The 14,280-nt window shown below is 36.1% G+C and overlaps 1 protein-coding gene across 3 annotated transcripts in view; it reads left to right on the top strand.

The window, feature by feature from the left end:
* Positions 1–14,280, top strand: part of LOC113237815 (lachesin-like) — a 52,736-nt gene that overhangs the window by 37,571 nt on the left and 885 nt on the right. The window contains exons 2-7 of one of the 3 annotated variants that reach the window (XM_026474495.1): positions 29–123; positions 333–540; positions 1,820–1,984; positions 7,241–7,369; positions 9,408–9,542; positions 10,672–10,824. In XM_026474495.1, coding sequence (XP_026330280.1) covers positions 29–123; positions 333–540; positions 1,820–1,984; positions 7,241–7,369; positions 9,408–9,542; positions 10,672–10,824 — 885 coding nt within the window. Of the gene's footprint in view, positions 1–25; positions 124–332; positions 541–1,819; positions 1,985–7,240; positions 7,370–9,407; positions 9,543–10,671; positions 10,825–14,280 lie in introns of all 3 variants that reach the window. The other 2 variants (XM_026474494.1, XM_026474493.1) reach the window with 2 other exon arrangements.

Raw genomic sequence — 14,280 nt, 5'->3', positions numbered from 1 at the left:
CGTTTAATTCACGTATTTGTTACAGAAGTTCCACGCTTTGAAGATAGCCTTAACAATTTAACAGTGTCGTTGGGGAGAGAAGCCGTCTTCACTTGTGTCGTCAATGACCTCGGCTCTTACCGGGTAAGTACCTTTCAATACAACTCTGAATAATGATATCAATTAATCCAAGTACATACCTACCACATTTAACTAACAAAACAACTGATTATTCTCACAGCCCAAATTATTTATACCACTTATACTTTAATTAATCACAAGCTTGACCTTGATTTACGGGTCAATTGTTAACCCATAAAAGTGCGTGTTCTCAACTTTCGTTTTGGTTCAAGGTGGCGTGGCTACGCGTGGACACGCAGACGATCCTGACGATAGCCACGCACGTTATCACCAAGAATCACAGGATCGCTGTGAACCACAGCGATCGTCGCGTGTGGTTCCTTCACATCCACGACGTGAGACAGTCAGACCGCGGATGGTATATGTGCCAGCTCAACACAGACCCAATGAAAAGCCAAACGGCTTACCTAGATGTTGTAGGTACGTATTCTCACAAACTAAAGGAACCTAAACGCCTTTGGTACGAACTACGCAGAATACCAATCCACCATGGATTTGTCGCCTCCTGTGCCTGCCTCAAACATACTCCAACGTATCATTATTCCACGAAAATCTAGAGTACCTAACTCTGCCTTCTAAATGTACATAGAGCTCCACAGATTAGACTGATTTGTTAATAAATTATATTAGACTACGTCAAGCGAGTCTAAAGTTTATCGATTATTTGATTAAGTGAGGCGTGTATTGTTTAAAACCTTAATAATCAATTCAGTGGTAACTTTTGTTAATTGAAACTTTCAAATGAGTTTAAGCTTTTCTTTCGTTAATAGTGTTCGCCTGTCGAGGGACGTCCTCGCTTTGACTGAAAGGAGTTTCAGTAATCTAATACGGTTTGATGAGTGTTTTGTGCGAATTACAAATAGGAAACGACGAATTGAAACGAGGGAAATAAATTGCTTTATAAAGTATTTTAATTTTTGGACAAATTAAGGCCACACACGTATATCGGTATATATATTTATCATTGTTTTATTGGACTATTAACAATTTAAATAGTAATTTTTTTTTGGAGTTACTCAACGTCCGGTGTTGAGTACTTTCTTGATGCCTAGTATCATTCCTTGACTGAGAGTTCTTAGCATAAAAAAACCGACCTCAAAAGTTCGTGAAATTACATCTATTTGCCAAGTTTTATTGAAATCAGTTACCGGAAAGTCCAGGAAACCAGATTCATCACCTGTGTAATATTTTCTTCAAATTCCAACAAAAAAGAATCATCAAAATCGGTTCACAGAGTAATCACGTAACATACATAAAAAAATACAGTCGAATAGAGAACTTTCTCTTTTTTTGAAGTCGGTTAAAATTTATTTGATATATTTAATAATGTATAAAGGTTAACATAAACAAGACGCAACGTAGGCAGACCATTAATAACATCATTAATATTATTATTGTTGTTTTACGTTTTACTGTGATAACTAATTAGGATTGTGATTGTCATCGTATAAAATACGTAAATAAATATAATATTCCAATCACGATATAAATAAAATTTGATAATTTTCGTGATTATTCTCTAAACGAAGATTGTTAGTTTCAAGTTTCTTACCGTGGTATGGTTTTTTTATTTCTCTTCCGATGTTCAAACCGGTGCATTTGAAGCGCGAAATTGCTTTGAAACATCGGGAGAAGAATAGAAGGTCATACCGTGGTAAGAAACCCGTGATAATCGTGGATATTAATTTGTTTGTGTCAGTGCCACCTGATATTCTGGACTACCCGACCAGTAGTGACCAGGTAGCGAGAGAAGGTGCCAACGTTACGCTGCGTTGTGCCGCGCATGGAGTGCCAACGCCAACCGTGGTGTGGCGACGGGAGGCCGGAGACCTCCTGCCTACTACTAATTTCAGCGATACACAGAGTAAGATTAACATTGAACTTATACTATGACTTTGCTACTTAAATTCGAATAAATTCAAATTTCTTAAGGGAACAGTCCTGTGAGTGCGTTCCATACTACAGTTTGGAATATGACTGAAGAGTCTATACTACCTCAAATGATTTTGGGTGATTCCGCATAACAGTGAAAATGTTTATTTATTTATTTATTTTTGGAATAGCTACAGAATACAAACTGTGAAGATGCTTAAAGTTAACATGCATTATAATAGGAGTAAATTTGTATTCCTATGACAGCCACACACGGCATTTGCAAAATAAATAAGTACCTACAAATTAACAGGTTATTAAACATAATAAAAAAAAAATTAAAATTTGCACTTAAAAACAATAGCAAAAAATCATGTTACACGTATATAAAAACAATGAAATTCTTAAATATCCAACATATTCAGCTTCTCCTTACAAATATTTAAATAGGTATAGCGACTATGGGAGAATAAGTCCAAATCTTTAGAAAAGTTGTTATGAGCTCTAAACATGCGAAAAATAGGATCATTATATGAGACATTGTTAGTGGTACATGGCAAAGAAAAAGTTATTTGGGTACGTTACTGCCAATCTAAAACAAGGCGTGCCTTAAGATCTCACTTGAGTCCGTTTCAAAGTTGGTAATTTTAAACAGTGTGGAATAAATAGTCCAGTATCACACGTCTGTACTGAAGAGGGCGTACCTTAAACTATTTGAGTATTGCTTCGTAGGTATCCGATTTCCTACGCATTCCAAACCTAGAGCTCAAGTTCCGAAGAAACCGTCTTTGGACAGCTTCGATTCTTTCAATATGACAATTATAAAAGGATGACCATATAATTCATATAACTGAACAATACTCTAAATTGCTGCGAACCAAGGAAGAAAACAGGGTTATCATACTGTTTGGGTTTTGGAATGTTGAATCAATCACTTTGGAAAAAATATGTAGTAAAATTGAGGATATAGACTGATTACTTACTATACACGGTGTGAAAACACGATTCCGAAAAATTTTCACGATAGAAAAAATACACATTATTTTTGTCTTATCTCGAAATTTTACAAGAGTTGTATTCAATATGTATTTTACACATACCAATGATTTTTTTTTATATTAACTGAAGTAAATGGAACACGTATACTATACGATACACATTATTCTAACGGTTTTAATTTCGTTGTAAAAAAATAAATTATGTATATACTTTTATTATAACATGGCCTTAAATAAAACGCTCACGGTAATATCGAGTTCTTAGGTTTTCTCTTAAACACTGGAAATAAAATTTTTCGGATCTAAATCGCATATAATATTGTTTTTTTAGCATTGTCGAATATTAGCATTGTATTAATATTAGATGTAACTGGTTGACGACTTTACTGCCTCAGGTAACTGTGACTATCGTATGATCATGAAAACACAAATATCAGCAATTTTGATCCGAAAAAATAGTTTTATTTCCCATTCATGCTAATCATAACAAAAAATAATAAAAAATAAGGATCTATCAGTTTAATACCCCCAACTGCATTACATTGATTTAAACTTTCAGGATTTTTACAAATTATTTGATTTTAAAAGCGGTCTCAAAGGAACCTCGAATTAGTCCCTACAAGATCGCTTTTAAAATCAAATAATGTGGACAAATAAATGGACGTTGCAATACGTCCAAAACGTTGAGGTAAATGAAGTGTGTTTTATACGTTAAGTCCCGATTTTAAAATCAAAATATAACACCCGATATCAAGACAGTGCCCGATATTTCAATTCAAAATATTTCCAGCTCTTGCAAATACTTTACAAAGCAAAACAAAAACGCCGACATGCAAATCGGGGTTCTCTTACAGATTGCTTTCACACCATTTCCGGGGTCCGCACACGTCATCCCCTTTCAAACCGCTCATCTATATGTCGCCGATTTGACCAAACTATACCATTGTCTTTTTTCTGTTCATTTTGAACCAGCTATTACAAACACTTGCTACCCAAATATATTTCATTTTACCTTAGCGAGTTTCAGACATTAGTCAAAACTCCCTTAAGCGTCTTCATTAAATTAAATGCCTACTTAATCATACAAATAAGAATTATAAATAGCATTACAAGAAGTAAGGTAATTTAGATTAATTAAGGAGATTGCTCATCAAGCATTTTCATGCAGAACGCCTACGGCCCTAATTACCGTACCTCAAGATAAGCATTAACTGCGGTTATAAAACATAATTGTCATATTTACACAGATATACAGAATAATCTTGAGGAGATTAGTGAACAATTTCTGTCTGATACCCCTACTCGTGCTTTTAGAATATCCATTAAACATTTTACCTAGTAATACTTCTTGACTGAGAGATCTTAAATTATAATGATATATTTGGCAATGAATAAAGGATAACAATAATTAATTAGTAATATAAAACATAACAAGACGCAGCGTGCGGAGACCACCCATAAGGTGGACCTGGTGAACGTTCCGGGAATCCATTGGATACCAGCAGCACAATGTATCCATCGTTTGTAGCGCTCTTTGGGCTTTTGGGAGGCCTATGTCCACTAGTGGACCTCTTTCGGCTGAAATAATGATGAGGATGATGAAAGCATAAAAATAATTAATAATGATAATGGTAATGCAATGTGAATGTTTACTTAAGAGTTTTTGTTTTATATTAGACAGAAGTTACTGTTGTTTCGAACAATTTATGATAATGTTAATATTTATTATGTTGCGGTACTATCAGAGTTCGTGTTTAGATACTGAATATTTTTAAATATACACTATAATATTATATACTCCACGATGGCAATAATGTACCTTATGGAAGTTTAATCCCTGTGTCGCGGGTGTCCATGGCATGGTTGAGGGTATGCGTCATCTAAAAAAAATAAGAAAAAAGTAACAACAAAAGATGTATATGAACGTATGCAAAACAATTATAACGCACACTCAACATAGCCCTGCACACTAGGGAAACCCTGTGTCGTGGGTGCCATGGATACGCACATAGACACCCACAAATTACACCCAGACACACGAGAGAAATAAATGTAGGTAATACAAATATTTCTCCCGGTCTGGGAATCGAATCTGGGATCTCTGCGTGGCAGTCCGGCTATAGTAACCGTTCGGCCACAGAGGCACTTTTTTGTATACTGAAAATTGTGACAAATTGTACTGAGTTGGGTAAAGAAACAAAACATTATACAAATAGAGTAGCCGTTTTAAATTAATGCTCCAGAACGATGCATTATTAATGTAAGCGGACGATCTCTCTTAAACGCAGATTAGTCTAGCGCTCCCAATTAACAACAACTGCGTTAGTATAATACAATGGCATTCAGTTATTCCTCTTAGGTACGCTTTTAGAGTAATGAGGTGTATTTGTGAAAGTAGTACCCATGTAACTCTTTCAGAAACTGCAATGTAATATTTTGCAAAGGAAAAATAAAAGATTATCATTTCTAAAGATCTGAGTAAGTATCTGGCCAGTTATTATGGCGTTTCTACTATGACTAGAAGAAATTAAAATAAAACTAAAAATACATAATGTGCCGTTCAACAATTACCTGGTTTCAAACTATTAATAATAATAATAACAACACACACACATAACCCCACACTAGGGAAACCCTGTGTCGCGGGTGTATGAGACATGGGCACACACATAGACAACCACAAATGACACCTTTAAACTCACGAGAGAAATAAATGTAGGCAATGCAAATATTTCTCATGGCCCGGGAATCGTACCCGGGACTTCAGCGTGGCAGACCAGCATGGTAAACGTTCGGTCACGGAGGCAACTAAGTCCCTAATTATAAGTTCACTTCACCTAATTATAAGGACACACATGTCCGGTGCCCTATCCAGAACCGAACCTTATTCAGACCTAATTTAAATAACTTCATTTCCCAAATTGGTTATACCCGCTTAAGACCCAACAAAGTAGAACAGAAAAAGCGCTAAACCCCCAATGTACGTTAAAATGCACCAAATATTACATGCTTCAGGCCCAAGCATGTGCGCCCTCAGTTTTATTTTATTTAATAATATCAAGTGACGGGACAAACAAGTCGTGCGCCTGATGGTAAGCAGTTTTGTGTAAAAAGCGTGTTTTTGTAGAAAACCTATAGTCATATAGAATTTATAACGTTTAATTTGAATGCGATATGTATATATTATAATATAATATTATATAATACTGTATACTGAGCGTTTTCGTGATAGGAATAATATTGTCTGGGTCTGGATCACTTCACATTTTGATGTACACAGAGCCTTAGGAGGTTAGAAAGGAAATATTTTTTTACCTTGTACACTTAAACTCGAAGTCGAATAATCTTTATTTCATAGGTAAGCAAATTATACTTGAAATCGTCATATTGATTGAACTCTACTGCTCATTAGTAAAGCAGATTCCCCTGAGAAGAATGAGTAAGAAACTCTAGGGGTTACTCTTTGTATGTATCCATTAGAATACATTTATCATTTACATTATTTATTTCATACATCATGTATCGAGACTTCCTCCAAGAGCTTAATGGGTCACTAACGCGAATGTTTGTCATCCAAATACGCAAAAGCCGTACAATAAATAGCCTTTAGTATAAAGTTTTGGTTTCACTATAGTTTTAAACCTTATAAACAGCTAATTTTCATCTACCGGAATCGTATTCTAGAAGCGTATCCGTGGCCCTTTAAATGAATTTGTGACTTTCAAGAACGGGTTCGTAGAATCTGAATCCCGGGCCGGTATAAAGTGGGTCAAGAACAGCCATTAATTCATTTATTTTTATACCTCATATTAATGTCATGTCTGTCACCATTAATCACAAAATTACCATTCTTGTTAACATAAATTACATTTTCATAAATGTACTGTAACTCTAGTGTAAGAATGTTAACGTCTTTAAACTTATCTCTCAAAGACACTCACGATCTGCAGGCTATCAAAAAAACACTGTGTCCGATAAGTTTCAGCACTGTAGTACCCACTTCTGGATATAGGTATCCTTTCGCTCTTGCCAAACTTTCCGGTTCGGTGCGTCTCCAGTCCAGGTTTTGCCCACGACTTTTACTATGTCATCAACGTGGGTACCATTGGACGATCTAGATTTTTTCGGCCTGTCCTTGGCCACTGGTCTGTCAAAGCCTTACTCCAGCGGCCATACTTGATACCGTCGGCGTACTATGTCTATGTAAAATTAATTCTTCTGAAAGGATGATTGACGATTTGATTACGCAGATACTTCTGTGAGTGGCGCAGTGCTTCATCTAGTGAAGGTGTCTCGTCTTCACATGGGACCGTACCTCTGCATCGCCAGCAACGGAGTCCCGCCTTCCGTCAGCAAGCGAGTAATGCTGGTTGTACATTGTAAGTTGCTCTTACTTATAAAATAACATTATAAAATAATATCCATCTTAAATTGATAAAACACTCTTAACAATTGTGTTACTCTTTTGCATTGCAAGCATTGGTTTAAGACATATTGTTTGCAAGTGGACATCAATGTATCAATTCCATTGAAATATTAAAGCTACTATCACACCAATGCAACCATCACTACCATCAACCCACTATATTTTCCACTACTGAGCACGAGTCTCTTACAAGGAGAGGATTAATGCCACAGCCTGTAACGCTGGCCCAATGCGTGTTGATGACTTTACAAAACTTTTCTTCGAAAAGCCTTTCGCATAAATGTTATCCAAGTAGCAAGTTTCAGCACTTTGTTTTCTTTCGCCATTAAAGTCTATTGTGAATATTACTAACCTAAACGAATATTACTCACGAAAATTACGCAAACCCCGACGTGAGATTCGATCCTAGGTAATTCTACACGGAAGGCAAGTATTTTCCCTAGCAGACTCTCATCCCAAGCAATCATCACGAACCTTGCTCTAGATAGGGATGTTATTTATAAACACATATGAGTACAACCTTCATAACTCTATCTATACATATACGAGTATTATGTTCATATTCAGTTTCGCAGTCGTCGAACAGGCGGAAATTGCACCATTTGTCTTATTATACGTGTGGCGCACTATAAGTTTCCTGTATGAATAAGAAAAAAATACTATAAATGGTCAGAAATGAATTTATTGTTTCTCAAAATATTTTTCGTTGGCGTTAATGCACTTTTTCATACGAATGAACCAATTTTGAAAACGTTTATGCCACTCCTCCGTGCCTACCTCTGAAACATATTTTTCATACTCTTCGACAGTCTCTTCGGGTGATGAAAATCGTTGACCGCGTAACTGGTTATTAATTTTTGGAAATAAATAAAAGTCACAAAGTGCCAGGTCGGGACTGTACGCGAGATGGCTCATAAGGTCAACGTTGTTCACCTTAAAAAAATCATTTGTCTGTCTGGCCGTGTAAGTACTGGCATTATCGTGGTGCAAGATGATACGGCATTTACGGTTATTTTTACGCAGTTGGTCAATAACTTCCGGCAAACAAATGATCGTGCACCAATCACTATTCACGGTACAACGATTCTCCAAAGCAACAGTAGCCACGTGTCCAGTTTTATTGAAAAAAGAAGCAATCATCCGCTTAGAGGCACTTTACACGCGCGCCACTTTGGTTGGTTCCGGCTTATCTCGAAAGACCCATACGCTCGATTGCTGCTTTGTTTTGAGATCGTAACTATAAACCCATGTTTTGTCACCTGTTACTATGTCCCACACCAAATTTGACGCCCCTTCGTTGAATCTGGTAAGCATGGTATTGCACCAAGTGACGCGATCCGTTTTTTGAGCCTCAGTCAAATTGCGTGGGATCCACCGAGAGCAAAGCTTTTTCACACCCAAATGTTTGTGTAGTATTGATTGTATTTGACTCATGCCTATGCCTAAAGATCTCGTGTATATAATCTCGTGGTATGTCACATGCCTGTCTGTGTTGATCATACGGCGCACAGCATCGATGTTTTTGTTGTTCACAGCAGTGGACGGGCGACCATCACGAAATTCGTCACTGAAATTCTCACGACCGCGTTTGAATTCTGCAAACCAGCTATAAATAGTCGTCTTGCATGGTGCTTCATCACCAAAAGCAGTTTGAAGACGACCGAAGCTGCTGTTAAATTACACTTAAAGTCGTAGAAAATCATACTACGAAAATTTTCATGAGTTAAAGTCATGGTGATGTAGACAATCAATTTCTAAAATGACGCCACAATACAAAAACAAGTGACAGTCAGATGAAACAAACTGTATTCTACAGCCAAAGAGTTTCATTTTCAAATGTTGTAATTACTTTTTAAATATTGTTTTTGTAAGTGGCCAGTTCCGAAAACTTATAGTGCGCCTTAAGTATTATGATCTTATTTTGAAACTTAATACCCACTATTAAGAGTCGACATGTTTCAGATGTTTTTAAAGCAGCATCTTTGTTACAGTTCCGCCGATAATGACGATACAAAACCAACTAGTTGGGGCCAAAGAAGGCGACATGGTACACCTCGATTGCCATTCAGAAGCATTTCCAAGGTCCATCAATTATTGGACGATAAATGATCAAATAATTTCACAGTGTAAGTATCCAAACATACCTGCACTTGTACACTGGAGGCCCTAAGATACCTGACCCGCTAACCGATCCTTCGGTTCAGAAGACTCATTTTACGCATTCAAAGGAAAAGTGTCAAAGGAATTCCAGCTTATACGTTAAAGATTAAATTGGCTTAAAAAGTTCCTTAAAACGTAATTCACTAATGATGCAATCAGGAAGTCATGTCAAAATGAATTTCACCGTTCACAACTTGAAGTTTGTTTAACACTTTTCTGTGCTCTTTTTCTGTACGTCTACTCAGAACCAAATGGTCAGTTAGGGTGTACTTAAATAAATTTTAGCTTTCGTGATTTGTCGTATTAAACTACTGTAAAATTACCTACTACCAACTAAATTACTATTGACTTCACGCTGTTTTCCTTTTACTATACAACATTTAACAAATTTAATTTTGTATCAATAGAGGAATTTCATGAAAGTTCTTATAGGGTTTATTTGATCACCAAATGACAAGAAAATTTAATAATTAATAACATTTCAAGTTTTCGCGATTGTTACACGAAAGAAATGAAACTATTTTTTGTGATCTAAATCGTGTATATTTGTTTTTTTAAACAACCAACGTTTCGAGACCTTTACAAATCAGTCGTGACCATGAGACCTGTAAAGGGTTCGAAAGGTTGGTTTGTCGGAAAAACAAATATACCTACGGACTTAAATCCCATCAAAGTATTTTATTTCCTAAATTATAACATTTGTAATTTAAACTATTTGTGAATGTTGAGTTCAAAATATTAAACAGTGGACAAATAACAAACAAGTATATAACAGAGACAAAAATACGAACAAAATAGTTGCAACCCTATACAAATACCGGAATTAATAAATTTTTTTCATTTAAATTCTTAAATGTTTTTTTTTGCTAAAGTTATTGGTTATCGTGTCACTTGTGATCAACGGCTACAAAACGGTTTCACCTTTTTTTACACCCCGTAGAATACCTACCGTTACATTGTTTTTACATAAATTGTTTAAAATACACAAAAAAAGCACTTATCTATATTATTTGATATATCTCATCAAAACCTTTGTATCATCATCGTAATATTAGTAATATGATGAAATTAGATTAGATAATACACTGTTTGCAGCAGACAAAAAGTTCGAGATCACCGCCATAGAGCGAGGATACGAAGTAGATATGCGGCTGAAAATAAAGAAAGTCGGCCGATCCACCTTCGGCACTTATAGCTGCATATCAAAGAATTCCCTTGGAGACACAGACGGGACTATCAAACTCTACTGTAAGTATACAAAGTAGACAAAGACATACACGTCCAACTTCAAAAGTGCATGATGAAAATCATTATACGATATCGGAGATAAATGAAGCATATTTACGTGATTTCCAGGAAGGAATTACACCAATATGAAGTGTAATTTTATCTTCCTAAATTATTATTGGTATTATCCACTGTGCATCTATTACCATGAGGATGGATAATCGTTCTCTGGAATCCCGGAAATATTGTTTTGTACTTTGTTCTATTTTTTTCATGTGTAACTACCAATTATGTTACTATAAGTAGTGTAATTAGAAGAAAAGTTTTGTAATTGTGAGTAAAAATTAGTGTAATAGTATAATAAGAGTAATTAGTCAACGAATAGTTCATTCAGCGAGGAGCAATGCCGAATAGCCGAATATTCGGCCAAACTATACAGCGTGATTAACATTAATCAACATAAGAAAATTAACACGAAAAATACTTCATTTATGATAAAAAAAATTTAGTCCAAAAACAAAGAAGATAATTTAATTTTCAAGTTTACAATTTAAACATACGAGTAAAGTAGGTAACAGGAAAACAAGAAACAACTAAATTAGTAAGGTACTTGCGGTAAACAAGGGCCACCTTAATTCAAAACTAAATATTTTGTTTAATTATGGAATACGAATAGAAAACAATGCATTACATGAATATTTACTTTATTAAGATCACGAAAAGAATATTGTTTTTGATATCACCCACATTTCGTCTTCAATATTAAGTCTTTTTTGAAATCCTTGGTGTGGCCATTATTAAACCTAGGTTGTTTAATAAAGACCATAATCATAAGTAAAATGTTTAAATATTAACTATCATAAACACAATATTTTCTAGTTCAGACTAGCTTTAATTATCATTTGGCATTGAATCACACTTTCAACCCATTTTAAATAAGAGGAAAATCAAAAGTGGGCCATATTAAACTGAGGTAACAAAAATTGTATAAAAAAGTATTCATTAACTTAGTACCCACAAAATGAACACATATTTAAAGAAAGTATTCGTAACTCTATGTTATATATACGTCTTTGACAGAAACAAAGAAACATTTATTTTTTTCAATGATTTGTGGCCCTTATTATACTTATGTTCCTAATGACATCCTATTTCAATGAACGTATAGAAAAAGTACACGTTTATTTAGTAGTTAGTTTTGTTGCCAACAAATTTTGTGAGGATGGGAAAGGATAACAAGTTAATGAAGTCTGAATATACTACTGCACTGAAAATTCGACTGCGTGTATATTTCACACAATTTGTCCGACTGGTAAAATTGACTGTCATGTCTAGAATGATACTCGCTATACTAATTAATATTCTATCATAAACCAAAATCTGATCAGTCATTCGAGAGATACGGAAAAAATACAAACATTAGTAGGTTAACATAATCCTCCTTTTAGTTACTCTGCAATTGAATCAATAGTTTAAACAATTACAATACACACTTGCTTATTTTTAAAATGCTTGATAATCCGAACGTCTAATAAGGGCCGGCCTATTTACCCGCCTCGTATGTGGCCCTTATTTCACTTTGATCGTATTTTCATACGTTTGTATAAAAAAATAAATAAATATTAATAAAATTATTAAAGTTACCTTGATTAGTCGACACGATTGTCTAATCTTAAATTTAAACTAGAAAACTTTATAAAAAGTTGTGTATTTTATACAAAAATTGACGATTATTGTGGAGAAAATTATACTGCGCAGTGACAGACACCTACTACTTCGACGGATTCGTGGCTACTGACAAGATGGCGAATCGCGTGATGACGCAACCGCGCGCAGTAAGTTTCCTATTGGTCCTTTACATGTGCGCGTAAATAGTATCCATAAGGAACGTTAGAAGATTGTTTTTGTAACAGTGGCCCCTGTTAGACGGTGGCTCTTGTTACCCGCAGGTACCTTATAGTTATTTGTTATGAAAGGCTGCAAAGTTGTTGTTTGACGCGAGTGCTTGTATTGAAACCTGACCAAGCGAAGGAAGCTAAGATTAACAAAAAGCAAGAAGCTAAGATCTAAGAAAAACAAATTCCTGAGCGTAGCGAGGGTTTAAGGACGAGACGCAAAACAATTTTGCAGCCGAGCGAAACACACTTCTTTTCACCTCACTATAGCGTGGAAAATGGTAGATGATTTTTTTTTTTTATTTATTAAGGCTTTGGCAAAGCCATCTGCCTAAACATGAAGATTAATTATGTTTCTGTAAATATGGCCCCCACAAAGAGGATAGGCAATTTGAGGCGGCGTGGTTGGATTGACTCGGGATTCCTTAAAACAGGCCGATACGGGTATTCGAGTTCGAGATTCGTATAATTTCGCGTTTTAATGTTCGATTAAGACACAATAGCACTATCCTATTCCACTTTAAACTAGATTTCACAAAATAATTGAAAGTCAAAATAAAAACGACACTTTTCGCTCCAAAAGGTCCAGAGCGAGTCTAAACGGTAGATGAATAAAAAACAATTGAACTATAAAACATCCGTTTTTTTTTTTTAATTAAAAGAAAAAGTTAAAAAAAAACATTATCAGTGCGGTGCGGTGCACGCTCGGATTCGGACGTGCTTCACTGCACAATAAGAATTGTAATAATTCGCGACCTGCGCGGCAATAGCCGCTGCACGTAACTGACTATGGGTTCTCAGCAACTCATAGCCAACGAACTGTTGGCGTTTATACAACACGCCATAGATACCATGGACGAAATCAGCATCGTGCACCGACCTCTGGCGCTGTTGCCGCGCGCGTTTCCCCGCACCCCGCCCCGCCGGAGACGACCCCTCCACGTGATTACGCAGCTGTTGCCGCTGTCCGACCTAGTACTCCACAACCACAACCCAGGCAACCAATGAAGGGAAAACCGAAAAGGAAACTCGTATCTGGAGCTGCGTCGTCAGTACCACCGAGACGAGTTGATCAGTGCGACGAGGATGGCTTTCGGAAGGTGGAAAAGAAAAAGAAGAACACCAGCCGAAACCTTAGTGGCACCGCCCTGACTGGCCCGAATCATTTATTGCGTCCAGCGGTACCGACGACGTTGTTATACGTGTCGCGTCTTCATTATTCCACCAAGTCTGCGGATATTGTGGAGTACATGCGAGTGAAGGCCAACGCAAACCTGAGGGTCGAGCGGTTGGAGTCGCGTCACAATGTGAATTTTAATTCATTTGTGGTGCGAGTACCAACTCAACACCTGTCGACCTACATGAGGGAAGACTTTTGGCCGAAGGGTGTCATGTACCGGGGTTTCCGAGGACGGCTACCGGACACCCACGTTGCGTCACACGTCGAAGTACATACGTGTAAATAAATAGTGTTATATGTATATTATCATGTTATATTGTATTTATGATTAGTCCGTAGGGTATTTATTTAATATTTCTGTTATTGTTTTATTATATTATTGTTATATTATACAATATGTAT

This window comes from Hyposmocoma kahamanoa, unplaced genomic scaffold, assembly GCF_003589595.1.
Source record: "Hyposmocoma kahamanoa isolate Upper Pololo Valley unplaced genomic scaffold, ASM358959v1 94, whole genome shotgun sequence".
Taxonomy (NCBI): Eukaryota; Metazoa; Arthropoda; class Insecta; order Lepidoptera; family Cosmopterigidae; genus Hyposmocoma; species Hyposmocoma kahamanoa.
The sequence above is the reverse complement of the archived record's forward strand: the minus strand, read 5'-3'. Positions and strand labels throughout refer to the sequence as shown.